The sequence below is a fragment of the Corvus kubaryi genome, unplaced genomic scaffold (genome assembly GCF_017639235.1).
Source record: "Corvus kubaryi isolate FWS band 111438036 unplaced genomic scaffold, C.kubaryi_AGA036_p1.0 split3-73, whole genome shotgun sequence".
Classification (NCBI taxonomy): Eukaryota; Metazoa; Chordata; class Aves; order Passeriformes; family Corvidae; genus Corvus; species Corvus kubaryi.
Window position 1 is genome coordinate 44276893 of NW_024582091.1, and position 12472 is coordinate 44289364.

The 12472-nt window shown below is 37.7% G+C and overlaps 1 protein-coding gene across 2 annotated transcripts in view; it reads left to right on the forward strand.

Annotated features, from left to right (window-relative positions):
- Positions 1–12472, forward strand: part of MAP3K5 (mitogen-activated protein kinase kinase kinase 5) — a 100238-nt gene that overhangs the window by 35760 nt on the left and 52006 nt on the right. For both annotated transcript variants that reach the window (XM_042017443.1, XM_042017442.1), the window contains exons 4-7: positions 6190–6383; positions 6627–6795; positions 7728–7834; positions 10288–10458. In XM_042017443.1, coding sequence (XP_041873377.1) covers positions 6190–6383; positions 6627–6795; positions 7728–7834; positions 10288–10458 — 641 coding nt within the window. The remainder of the gene's footprint in view (positions 1–6189; positions 6384–6626; positions 6796–7727; positions 7835–10287; positions 10459–12472) is intronic.

A 12472-nucleotide genomic window follows, 5' to 3' on the forward strand; every position in this document is an offset into this window, starting at 1 on the left:
AGAGACAATGGGTAGACACTGACACACAGGAAATTCCATCTGAATAGGAGGAAGAATTTCTTTACTGTGCAAGCGACCAAGCATCAGAACAGATTGCCCAGAGAGGTTGTGGAGTCTTCCTGATTGGAGATATTCCAGAACTGTCTGGACACAATCCCATGCCATGCACTCTAGGATGACCTTGCTTGAGTGGGGAGGTTGGAGCAGATGACCCACTGTGGTATCTTCCAATCTGACCCATTCTGTGACTCTGGATGAGGCATTCCAGAGGCATCTGCAAGCTCAGGATCTCCATATAGCTGCTGCTAAAAGACTGTAGTGAAGGGTATGTTTAGCTGTTGGTTTCTTTCACCATGGAAATAGGGGTAAATATTTTTAGTATTCTTCATCCAGCCAACCGGAGATTTGTGGCCAGTTTGATTTTTGATATCCAAGTATGCAAAAATGCTATGTAGCCTTCAGTAAATATTCTGTTGAAAATGATAACTGTGGTATTTATTATTGCTTGTTCTTTAATTTTTTGAATTCTTGACTACTATATTTGACACATGCTTTCCTAGGAAAAAGTTGGTAACTTCTTTTCCTGTGCGAATATGATGAAAGGACCATATAGGCTGTAAGCTGATTTTTAACAAGCATTTAGGATGTAGCATGGCTGCAATAGAATGCAATTGCTGGGTGTATAAGGAAAGAATATCTTCTCAAAGTAAAGGGGAAGTATTTGATAGAGTAGATCCCATCTCTGTGCTTCAGTTCATCTGAGGCATGAGGCTTACTTAAGTTCCTTTTCAAATCAGTAGTAAGGCTATCATTCATGTGAGTGGGATTTAAAATAAACCAAAACCGAGTCTGTATTCATTAAAACATCAGCACATGTTGATTTACTGTGTGTTTGGGGGATGGAGGGAATAGATTTAATAACTTGGTTTATGATTTTGCCATCTGCTCCACGTAAGACCATGCGCAGTTGAAGAATTACCTTAAAAATTTCACCAGAAGAATTGAAATAAAAGCAGATATTTGTCAAAAGGACGAGTGGGAGAAATAGAAAAAAGCTCTCTTAATTAGAGGAGTGTCAGCAGGAAGAACTGTTCCTACTGTGAAAGATACTGACTATTTTTATTACTTCGGCTGATTTTTTTTTCTTTTTTTAAAGTTACATTGGATGCTGACCTGAAGCTTTGGCAAGTAGATGGGATTCTGCTAGATTCTACCATCCATGGCTAAAGTATCATGGTTTTGCTTTGGGGGATCTTTGCTTTCTTTGACACTTGTCTTTGAAGGCAGTTTTCCTGTTTGTGGATATTTGACTGTTAAATGATCCCAGCAGAGCAGTGTTAGTATAGAGCCTTAGGGAATTGAAAGGACTGTGCATCACTGACTCCCTGGGATTTTTCAGAGTTTTTCCCTTCTTTTTGAAGAAAAAGTCAAGATACAAGAATTAATTGGCTAGAACTCAAATGTTCCTTTGTCTTTAGCACCATGTCTTTTTAATCTGTGCAACTTTCAGAAGAAGATCTTTTGTATTACATCAGATTAATTTTTGAGGGAGAGAATAGTGTTTATCTTATTTTCATGATATTTCTTTCTAAGATGTGGTCTCCCCATTCAAGTCTCAAAAAGCTGCCCTTTTCACAAGTAGGAGTTCTATAGAAGAGAGGGATATTGAAAGAAGGGCTGGTTTATATTCTTACTGTGAGCATTAAGTAAGTAATGCCTAAGTAAGTATACCCTATTAATTTTTATTATCTCTTGAATACAAATAGGTGCTATATTAATTTCTCTCAGAAGCTGAGAAAGGATATTGAAAAAGAAAGAGGTGGTTAATGCTCCAGTGACCACTAGGTCTAACTAGAAGCAGCCTTGTCTTAATTTCTGTAATTATAGAGCTATTAAGAATGATCTTACATCTGTATTTAACTGAAATTACTCACACTTTGGAATTGTTAGATTTGTCTTCAGTAATTGAGGAAGGGACATTAGAAAAATACAGAACAATTAAAAAATTTGCAAAAATTAATTACAGATTCTGTCACTTAATTGCAAGCGTTTATGTGTACAGCTGGCACCAACCAGCACTTCTGCCTTCTGATTAGTCTGACTGATGGGAGGAAATGGGCTGACATGGACAGTCTGTCAGAAAATGACCTGATGTTGCCAGGTACTGAGTGTGGTGGCCCAAGGCCTTCAAAGATATGTATGTTTGTATTTCCCAGATAAAAGCAGTTCATCTGATCTGAGAGCTCAGGCCAGGATTACCTGTCTAATGTCCCGAGTTCTCATGCATCAGTCTGAACCACAGTAACTGTCATCAACTCTCTGTATGCACACCTTCCCAGCCCCGGGTGTTTTCAGTAATGCCTTTCAACATACCACTCAGGTGCCCTGCAGTCCCTTTAGAACTTTCACTAGTGTAATTTGAGCTTTTGAACCTTAAATAATGAGGGCTTTATAAAGAAGGAGGATTGCAAAATGGAACTTGCAGCACCTCTTCTTGATTGAGGGGTCTATTCCCACCCACCTTTGAAGCCCCTGTATTCAAAGCATTTTTTTAAGTGGTATTGACATAACAGAATATTACAATTTTATTTAAGGTGCTACTCCTTCAAAAATATCCTGGTTTTATTGAAAGGTTCATTTCTGTTACTTTCATTATAAATGATGTGGTGAGTCACAAGAATGGATCAAAGTAAAACAATTTTGTCTTGTGTACTTAACAAACTTAGAATATGGAGTGAAGTCAGGGTTAGAAAAAATACCAGATTTTGTGGGATCAGAGTTGGAATGGAGTGTTACAGGGTAGATTTTAATAGAATAAATTAAATATATTTAAACTTCCAAGTCTAGTAATATGCACTAAGTCAAAATATAAAGCAATGTGTGAGCAGATGGGAAGTGTGTGTCAGAAAAACCACCTGATCCCTTCTGACTTAAGTTAGTGTAGATTATACTTTGACAAAAAAAGATGAGAAAGATAAGATATAAGTTACTGAGACAGGTTGCATCACCTGGAAATGAGGAAAGCATGCACTCTGCTTTGGGGAAAATGATTGAGAGTTGTCTGACATTTAGAATAGCTCCACAACTGCTTCCCACACAGCTTGGTCCTCTTGGGCTCCCACCCTAATCACAGCCCAAATGCAGTTAGAGTTGGGCTCTTTGCAATTAGGGTTTGTGACAGTGACACAATATGTTTCTCCACAGGAGGGGACTACAGACTTTGTTATACAAAAGCAGTCTCACCATGACTGTTATCTTTCTTCCACCACCTTTAGTAAATAATATATATCTTTTGATTATTTTCTTTTTTTTTTTCTTTTGACGCTAGAGCTACTGCATGTCTGCCTTTGTTTAGCTGTTAAATATCTACCTGCTGTACTCATTAGCTAGGGAAGTGAAATTGAGGTCAGAGTTTCTTAGCTTTATTGCATCTGTGCTCTTTCTACTTTTTTTTTTTAAAGTGTATTTCCTAAGGAAATGAAACTTAAGAGCTTGTACTGGTTTTTCATCATCCACATTTGCTCTGTATCTGCCTGTTTGTCTGTCTGATGAACTTCAGCTGAATTTGACAGGTTTCAGAGGTACAGAGCTCCCACAAAAGATAACTATCTAGGTTAAGTTAAGAACCAAAGTAATGCCCTGGCTGAGGGAAAGGCCACTGTGTTCTCACACTGCTTGCTACTGAATTTCAGGATGAAATTCTACCTTGAGACAATTCCCTGAGATCCCTGGGGGCCCTCTGAACAACTGTAAATTGATTTATTCTTTTCTCTTTTCTTTCTACAGTGTTTTCTCCTGTCTTTAACTTTTAAGTTCTTCCCTGTCCATTGCTTCCAAAGACTGTTGGGTCTGCATGTCTTCTATACCGGGCTCTATATTATAACCAGCTTTTCTTTTCCCCGCCTCAGCTAACAGGAAGAATGCATATATTGCTGGCTCTCTTGTTTCTCTGAAATAGATACGTACTCCCTACAGACGGTGCACTCAGGATGGGTTTCTAAGAGCTCATGCTCAGGCATGGACTCGAGCACTTGGCATCTGCAGGAAGAGCAGTTTTCCTCCTGGTAGAATTAAAAATTTTGCAAGGGTGAACCTTGGGTTCTGTGAATTTCAAAAGATGGGAACATTCTTTTTCAGAGTTGATTTTTATTTAAGACCTGAGCATTGGAACATTGTGCCAGAGGTCTGAGAAGGTCTTCCTGCAAACAGTCTTGAATTTATTTTTAATGCACTGAATAAACATTAGGAAGTAAAATTCTTGCCTCCAGATATCTATAGCTACTTCACCCTTTTTTGTGACTCTTGACGTCCCAACCCTTTTCTCCTTTATCTAGAAAAGGAAAGTTGGAGAATAGTCTGCCTATGTGTAATAGTGGCTCTTAGGCCAGTCACTATATACCCATCTCTTGTAATTGCTGAAACCAGTTCCAGCAAATTCATAATTTTCCTTCTGCCTTTGACTGTGGGGCTCATTAGATTTTAGCAGGGTAAAAAGTTCATCCATTCACTGTTGAAAGCATGTGATTGCCTTACATGCTAGGATATTCTTGAATAGAAGTATCCATTCACTTTTGTGTTGCACAGACAACCAGTTGGGGTTCTGGCATCCCACTCCTTAGTTACTTGTTAAGAAAATTGTCATATGCTTCCCAGTTCTCAACTTTCCTTTGGAATTGCTGCAGTCACATAGAGAAAAATACTCCCTAGCTTTTCAGCAGCAGTAGTTTTCAATGGTTGGGAAGAGAAGACAACTAACCCTTATGCAAGGCACTGTATGCAATAATCTCCAAACAACTTCTGTGTTAGTTGAACTCAATTGACCTCATGTAAATGTCTACACCAATTATTTTTAGATTTTACAGAGTCCGTTGATACCCCTCAGAAGTTGCAGTGGGATTGCCTTTATATTGAGGTCTTACAATTTCATAGTGTGTTGGGTGTAATTAAAAAATAATTCCTGTACTCTTCATAGCCAGTCTCTGATTTGTACACGAACGTGTTTACTGACATATCTGTACACATACATTTTGCAGACTTGAGTACCTCAATCCTTCCACGCTTTAAAAATCTAATAACGCCTGTTAAAATGCGTGTTTTAATCACATGGCTGGTATTGTGCATTCAAAAACTATTCAGTCACTGCCCTCTCAATGTGTGGAGCTCAGCAAAGCAGGGGCATCTCTAAAGTGGTGCCTGCATTGTTGTATTGACTTCTGGGAGAGCAGAAGCAGCTGACCAGAAAGTAATTAACCTTGGAAGTATTTTAGGGGTACCAAAATGATGAGTCTCAAGAATTGCTACCTTAAGGCTTTTGTTATTGGGCTGCTGGGCACTTCAGTAATGAAGTCTGAGCTCTGAGAGTTGAATGGAGGAACTCCTCCCAGTTTTGTTGATATTCTGTCTCATAGTTAAGACTCTTTAAACCACAAATATTCAGCAACTTTCTCTGTACATAAATCTGTGCTCACGCACATACCACAGTCAGCAGACATCTTGCCTCCCTCTTCCTCGGAAGACACCTAATTTTTCCTTTTTCTTTGCAAACTATCTGTCATACATTGATATATAAAAATCAATCCAGTTTAGCAATGCTAAAGTGTTCTGTAAGTGATTATTCTGAACTATGTATGATTTTAAGTCCCATTGACGAGTATTTTCTACATAGTAGAGAATTTCATTTGCTTTTGAATGCTAAACTGTTTGAGTCATTTTGCAGTTCATGTGAGGATTAGTTTTCTCTATGGTTTTCCTGTTGTGAGGCAACTAGATTGTGTTACTGTTTCCAATGTCTGTGAGCCTAACTGTACTGCTCTCTTTTGATCATCTGTCACCTTGAAAAGAGTGTACGTCAGCTTCTTTTGATTCCATCTGCCTTTTCAGGGTGACATGGGTGTGCCCTGAGAATTGTTTCACTTTTGAGCCAATTACAATTTTAAGGTCAGCTTGATACTTCTGAAAAGACTTATTTTACAGGAAGCAGATCAGAAATCTGAAAGCATACATTTCAAGTGTATATCATATGTGACGTGAAAACTGAATTTATGAGTCAAAACTTAATCTTGCTGAAGTAAGCAGCAGGTCTCCCTGTGACTTTACAGGTGGAAATCTGCAGGTAGTAGATACAGTTGTTTCATACTTTGGCTTGTCAAGCCATAACTGCCCTAAATATTGCACCTTGTTTCCCTGCAGATGTGTACTGGGAACTACATATTTGTTCCTTATATGATAACTCCACATAACAAGGTGTACTGCTGTGATAGCAGCTTCGTGAAGGGACTCACAGAGCTGATGCCGCCTGGTTTTGAGTCTCTGCTTGGGCCTATATGCTTACCTCTAGTGGATCGATTTATTCAGCTCTTGAAGGTGGCCCAGGCCAGTTCGAGGTGAGTTGTCGTCTTGTACACTCATGTAAAATGCAAATATTCCAGCTGGCAAGATAAATTTCAGGCTCTTTTGCCTCTGTTCAGACAAACTGATAATTAATAGTTTAGCTTGACCAAATCTCTTTATTGATACTGCTTTATCAATACGTGTTCTGCATACACATTGTGGGAGAGCTGTGGGGCCAGAAAAACAAGTGCAAGGGACCTGTCCCCAGTTGCTGATGCAAAGTTGTTCCTCTCCAGCCAGTATTTCCGGGAATCCATTCTGAATGACATCAGGAAGGCCCGGACACTTTACACGGGCAAAGAGCTTGCTGCAGAGCTGGCAAGGATTCGACAGCGAGTAGATAACGTTGAAGTCTTGTCTGCTGACATTGTAATAAACTTGCTGCTGTCCTACAGAGACATTCAGGTAAGAGTTTTGCGCACTACTAAGAGTAGTGAATTAAATTACATTCTCACAGAAATTTTTAGTGTATTTTGCACAGATTTTTTTTAACAAACTGTGTGGACAAAGCACTGTAGTAAAAATGGTGTCTTCTCTGATGTTTTTATTTTGTTTTGTAGTTTCACTGTTTGCCTTTCTGTAGCAGAAAAGGGTTTTCTAACATTACCTAAAAAGTACATGACATATAATAACTCTTCTCCGTCTCAGCATTGCTGTGTGATGAACAGCCTGTAGTTAAAGGCTATGGTAGCATTCTATAATTGATAGGCAAATGTGTTCTTTGTCACCAAAGCTTGTGACATTTCTTATGGAAACATAAATAGTTCATATGCATTTCAGCTTTTGGAATGATGATAGTAATGTTTTACTTTGTTAATTTCAACTGTCGCTTCTTAAACATTATGAAGTGGTTTGAGTTTGATTTTTTATTTTTTGTTTTTTAAATATGTCAGTGAGTAAGCTACTTTAAAAACTGTGGTATTCAAGAGTCTTTTATTTTGTTTTCATGGCTCATGCCTACTTCAAAGTTTTGGGATGTCTTAATTCAGATGCAGTTAGTTTTGTAATGTCTGCACAATATGAACACTGATATGTGTTCAACTCCTGAAGCTAACTTTAATCATGAAACAGATGTATGAAAATTTCCACAGAACCTTGTTGAAGCAGCACAGGAGACCAAATTGTGCTTCCCTGCTAAATACTGTGCATATTCCCATTTCTGATTAGTGCTAGGCTATTTACAGTTTGAGACTGAAGAAACTAAAATCCATAAAACTTACAATGGACTGAAAATACTTCTTAGTACGAAATAATACCTGCTTAGGTTGAAGAGGAGTTTATATAGGCATACCTCAGTACAGCCACTTAAAACTGTATTATTCCTTTCTTTTTGGAAGGATTATGATTCCATTGTGAAATTGGTGAAAACTTTAGAGAAACTGCCCACTTTTGACTTGGCTTCCCACCACCATGTGAGGTTGCATTATGCATTTGCGCTAAACAGGTAAGAATCTACCCTTCCTTCTTCTGTGGAACAGGAAATCAAAACTTCAAACTTCATAAGGCATGAGTAATCCTGTGTGAGGTTCCCTACTGGAATCTTTATGCACAGTCCCATGATTTTGACTGAAGCAGCTTTGGGGACTCTGAGCTTTGTGATAAATCTAAGCTTCTTTTTATCTCGTACTATCAAATTTCATTCCTTTTCCTTTAGCATGTTTGATTTATCTTTCCATAGGTTTGCATTATTTTTTGTTTCAGTACCTAAATTAGAGTAAATAAATACCTAACTATTTTCCTTCTGAAAAATACACTTTTAACATTGCTATGTGAGTGACAGTGCTGCATCATTTGTGCTAGCAAAGACATCATCTCATTTTAGTCTTAGTTCTGGTAATGTTAGGAGACAGAACCAGACCTTTCATCAAAAGTCCATCAGAAGATTTTATTGTATTACAGTGATAAACTAATTTCCATGTTCTCTGATAACATGGACAAAATGTGATACATGGAGCAACATACACTGCTTCCATGTATTAAATAAAAGCCAAGCTTAGATTTTCTTTCTAGGATACTGGCATTTAGGCAAGAGACTAAAAGGGGAGCTTTTTCAGAAGAAATTACAGATGTTCTCTGCTCCCTTGCTGTTATCACAATGAACATTTTGCTGTTGACTTTTAGAGGAGTAGACCAGGTGTCAGCGGGTATTGAAATTCTCAAGTATAGAAAACGTCTGCAGATGGTTCTGCTTCTCACAGATTTGAATTTTGTAGTTCAAGTTCACCGAGGAGTCTTGGAACTGCATATTATGTGAAAGTGATGTTAAAACATGTTGCAAGTAATTACTTGAAAAAATAAACCTGGTTTTGAAAGAAAATAAAAAGAAAACAAAAAATAAAAACAGCTGTCTGACTTTTTTTTTTTGTGTGTCTGAATAAAATGTCCAGGTCCTTTTTTGTGCCTTTATACCAGGTAGATGAAGATATAAATATTCTGCCCTTTTTGTTTCCCATTTGACATAAATATGTAAAGTTTTGCAGATTAAATAATCCAGCATGTATCTGCCACTTCTACAGAGCCTTCACAAGGGTCACTAGGTGTTGGAGTTTTAGCATGTTGTTTAGACCTCAAGGACATGGTTTTCTGAAACAAAGTCACCTTTGGAAACAGGACTAGTTCATTGAGGCACTAAAAACCTGGAAAACTGCAGCATCATCTTTTCAGGCATACCCTTATAATTCACTGTTTCTGTGACTCTAAGATGTTGCCTGTGAGAGTATCTGACAAAAGATTACACAGTAGCTCCAAAGGAGTCCAGATGAGATTTTCCTATTCCTCTCTTCTCCAGGCTGACCATTAAACTAGAAGCCATGACAGCCATGAAAACATTCATGCTTTGGTATGCCAAGAAGGAATTACTTTGGCTAATTCTAACTTTCTCCTAACTGGGACTATAGAGGATATTTTGTGAGCTAAAGCACGTGTGGAATACTCTGCACTTCTGAATCTTTGCTGTGAAAAAAATGTGTCTCTTGCTTCTAATCCAGGTCACTAGTACGGAAGGATGGAGCAGCTCAATTAGTCAGGATTAGTCTGACCTAAATCAAGAAAGTGTGAGGGCATTGATGATGGAAAAGTAAACAGAAATAAAAGTAGGGACCTCTGGCTCTGAAGACCAGCTAAGTGTAAATAATCCATGTTGCAAAACATTATTTTCCGTACTGGTTTTGTTCTCATTAAATTCATTAATCTGGATTAGTGATAGTCAATACAAGATTTGGAAGTGTTGAAAAGGAAGTAACTTGATTGTTCAGTAGACAAGCATATTAAAATTCTAAACTTTTGATACTGAATGATGTATGTATCAAAACTATGACTCACCAGGAAGTGTCGAATGCTTGCAATTACGTGGTTTATTTGTCTGAAGTACTTCTTTTAATATTGCCTTATTGGCTTTACTCCTAAACCATCCCTATCATGGGAGTTCAATCTAGTTTGTGCTTTTTGGGCTTTTTGCTTCACAGTCAAAATGTATATAAAAAGTAAAATCACAAACATGAGATTGAATCTTTTTTCCTTTAGAGCATGAATTACAATTAAAGATATACTAGATGTGAAATCAAGGTTCATATTTTTCCATTTTATAAGGAAGCATCACATGATCCTTTTAAGAATTTCCCTGGAGGCTTTGGTGCTATTTTCAGTGCTTTGCTCTAGCTGATGCTTCACGAGAGAGAGAAATTATGTTTGGGGGCTTTTATAAAGGTTTCCTGTGATATAAAGAAAAGACAAAAAAAAAAAAGAAGTAGGGGGTAAGTGTGTATACATAATATAGTCCATTTTGTCTATCAATAATTTTACATGGATGAAGTCATATGTCTGTATTAAAATATGGTCATGAAAAAGTATTTCTTCTTAACTTTATTGTTTTTTAATCAAAACTTCTATTTTCAACAGGCGAAATCTGCCTGGAGACAGACAGAAAGCTCTAGAAATTATGATTCCCCTTGTAGAACAGGAAGACCAAGTAGCTTCAGATATGTACTGTCTGGTTGGTCGAATTTACAAGGACATGTTTTTGGAATCTGGGTTCATAGATACAGAAAGCAGAGACAAAGGAACATTCTGGTGAGTACTGTTGTCCTGGTCTATGTTCTTTTGTTAGCTTTAGTAAAATATTCCTCAAACAAGAATATATTTAAACAGTTTTTCTTCCCAAATATTTGGCATCCTTAGGGGATAGACTGAATCTTCTAAACTTCCTTGCATATTTGTTGAGAATGAGAGATTTATGTTGTTCACACATCTCATTTTGCAAAGTTCTTGAAGTGCCTCAGAGACTCGAAATTTGGGTATCTCATCAGAGTGTATTTTACTCAGTTTTCCCAAATATGATGTCTCCTGTTTAGTGAATTATTTTTAGGAATCTGGGCTGGAGAGTAACCAGTCATGAATTGATTTGCATGTCTGGAATCTGATAGACACTAGCTAGGTAGGCTTAGAGGTGCTGAGGTTTAACTCACAAGCAACATGACTGTTCCAAACTTATGCTGACAAAAGTTTTATCACCCCAGCCTCACTGTATAGTACGTGCATGTAGCAGTGGACTACAGTAGCATCAGTAGTCAAAGAAGCACGCAATGGACTAGTCAATAATAGATAAATTCTTATCCTCATTTTAGAGACAAGAATATTGGTTTTTAAAGTGCTTTTGACATGCGGTAAAACACTGTTATGTGGAAGAGGTTAAAAAATGAAGGCATGGGATGTCATCCTAGACTTCTGTCAGGATGAGCTGCTCCTCTGCATTCAGATGAGGATACAGACAATCTGCGTATATGTGTCCTGCATATCACATCTTAGCTCTGGTCTTGTGCTCATCAGCTGCCCGTTGAAGTAAATGCTTAAAATGGAAAGCTTTCTTCTTCCTTTTTCATTTATCACTTGTTTTCAGTAAACTTCAGCTTAGAACTGTCTCTTGTAAAAGATAAGATAAGATTGTTTACTGTTTATGGCCTCAGAATACAAATGCAGTTTATGACTTCTGGTCATGCTTAACAGTTTTGCAATTTTTACTGGACTTTTTAAAAGATGTTGAAATAACAGGAATGTGAAATATTATTGTCATCCCTCCTAGCATAATTTTGGTTTAAAGAAAAGTTTCATTTCCTGTAAGGCTCAAAGCCTATAAAAAACTTTTAGGGGTCTTTTGTACACACTCTATTTTGCTGATGTTATGAACAAGATAAAAAGGAAAACTGTAGTTCTGTATACAAATTTTAGGCATTATTACAGGCTAAATGAAATACTAATTACTTTTGCTATTGTACATCTTGCTTTCTCCTTGTTCATAGTGCCTTAGGAACAGATAAACTTTGATGTTGTCAAACATAATTGACCTAAGAATGATTATACCTTTAACAGTGGTGAGTTCATGTAGCCATTTTAATGCACTTTGAATAGATGCATCTTAGCAGTCATGATAATCATAGCTCTGATGATGGGAAGTGATTGCAGGCATTCCAGTTTAGGAAAGGACAGAGGCTGATAGCTCCTGCACAGGGTAGGATGCTGGTCAGCCAGCCCCTAAATAATCCCTGAAGTCTCTGGCAAGTGAGACCCAAGACAGAATGCTCTGTACACCTGCTGCCACAGAACAAGGTGATCTCTGTTGAGTCAAGCTGGAGTTTGGCCGGAAGCTGTACCGGATGGGCCAGTTGCTTTTGGTTTGTACTTTATACTGGATATTGATTTGAGTTTCTAGTGTTAGTCATGCAGCAGGCTTGACATGCTGAAAGGTTGACTCATAACTCAGTGAAAAGCTCTTAGAAAGGAGCAGGCCTACTCTAGTGCTACAGCAGGCCACAACAGGACAAGGTGTGTGCAGGAACAATGCCTCCATGGAAGTGCTATGTTATGTTGAGATAAAGGTTATTATCTCAGTCTTAGAGAAATGAGGATGTAAGAGAAGTATGGTGAATTGAACAAGATAATGAGAATTTGGCAGCAGAACCAAAGCATTGGCTTTGCAACAGCTAGTGATGTCAAGGTACTTTGGTCTATTCCAATTAAAAAAAAAAAAAACGAGCAACAATGTGCTTTTCTGACAATTAGAAAGCAGAATAAAAGATATCTTTCATAT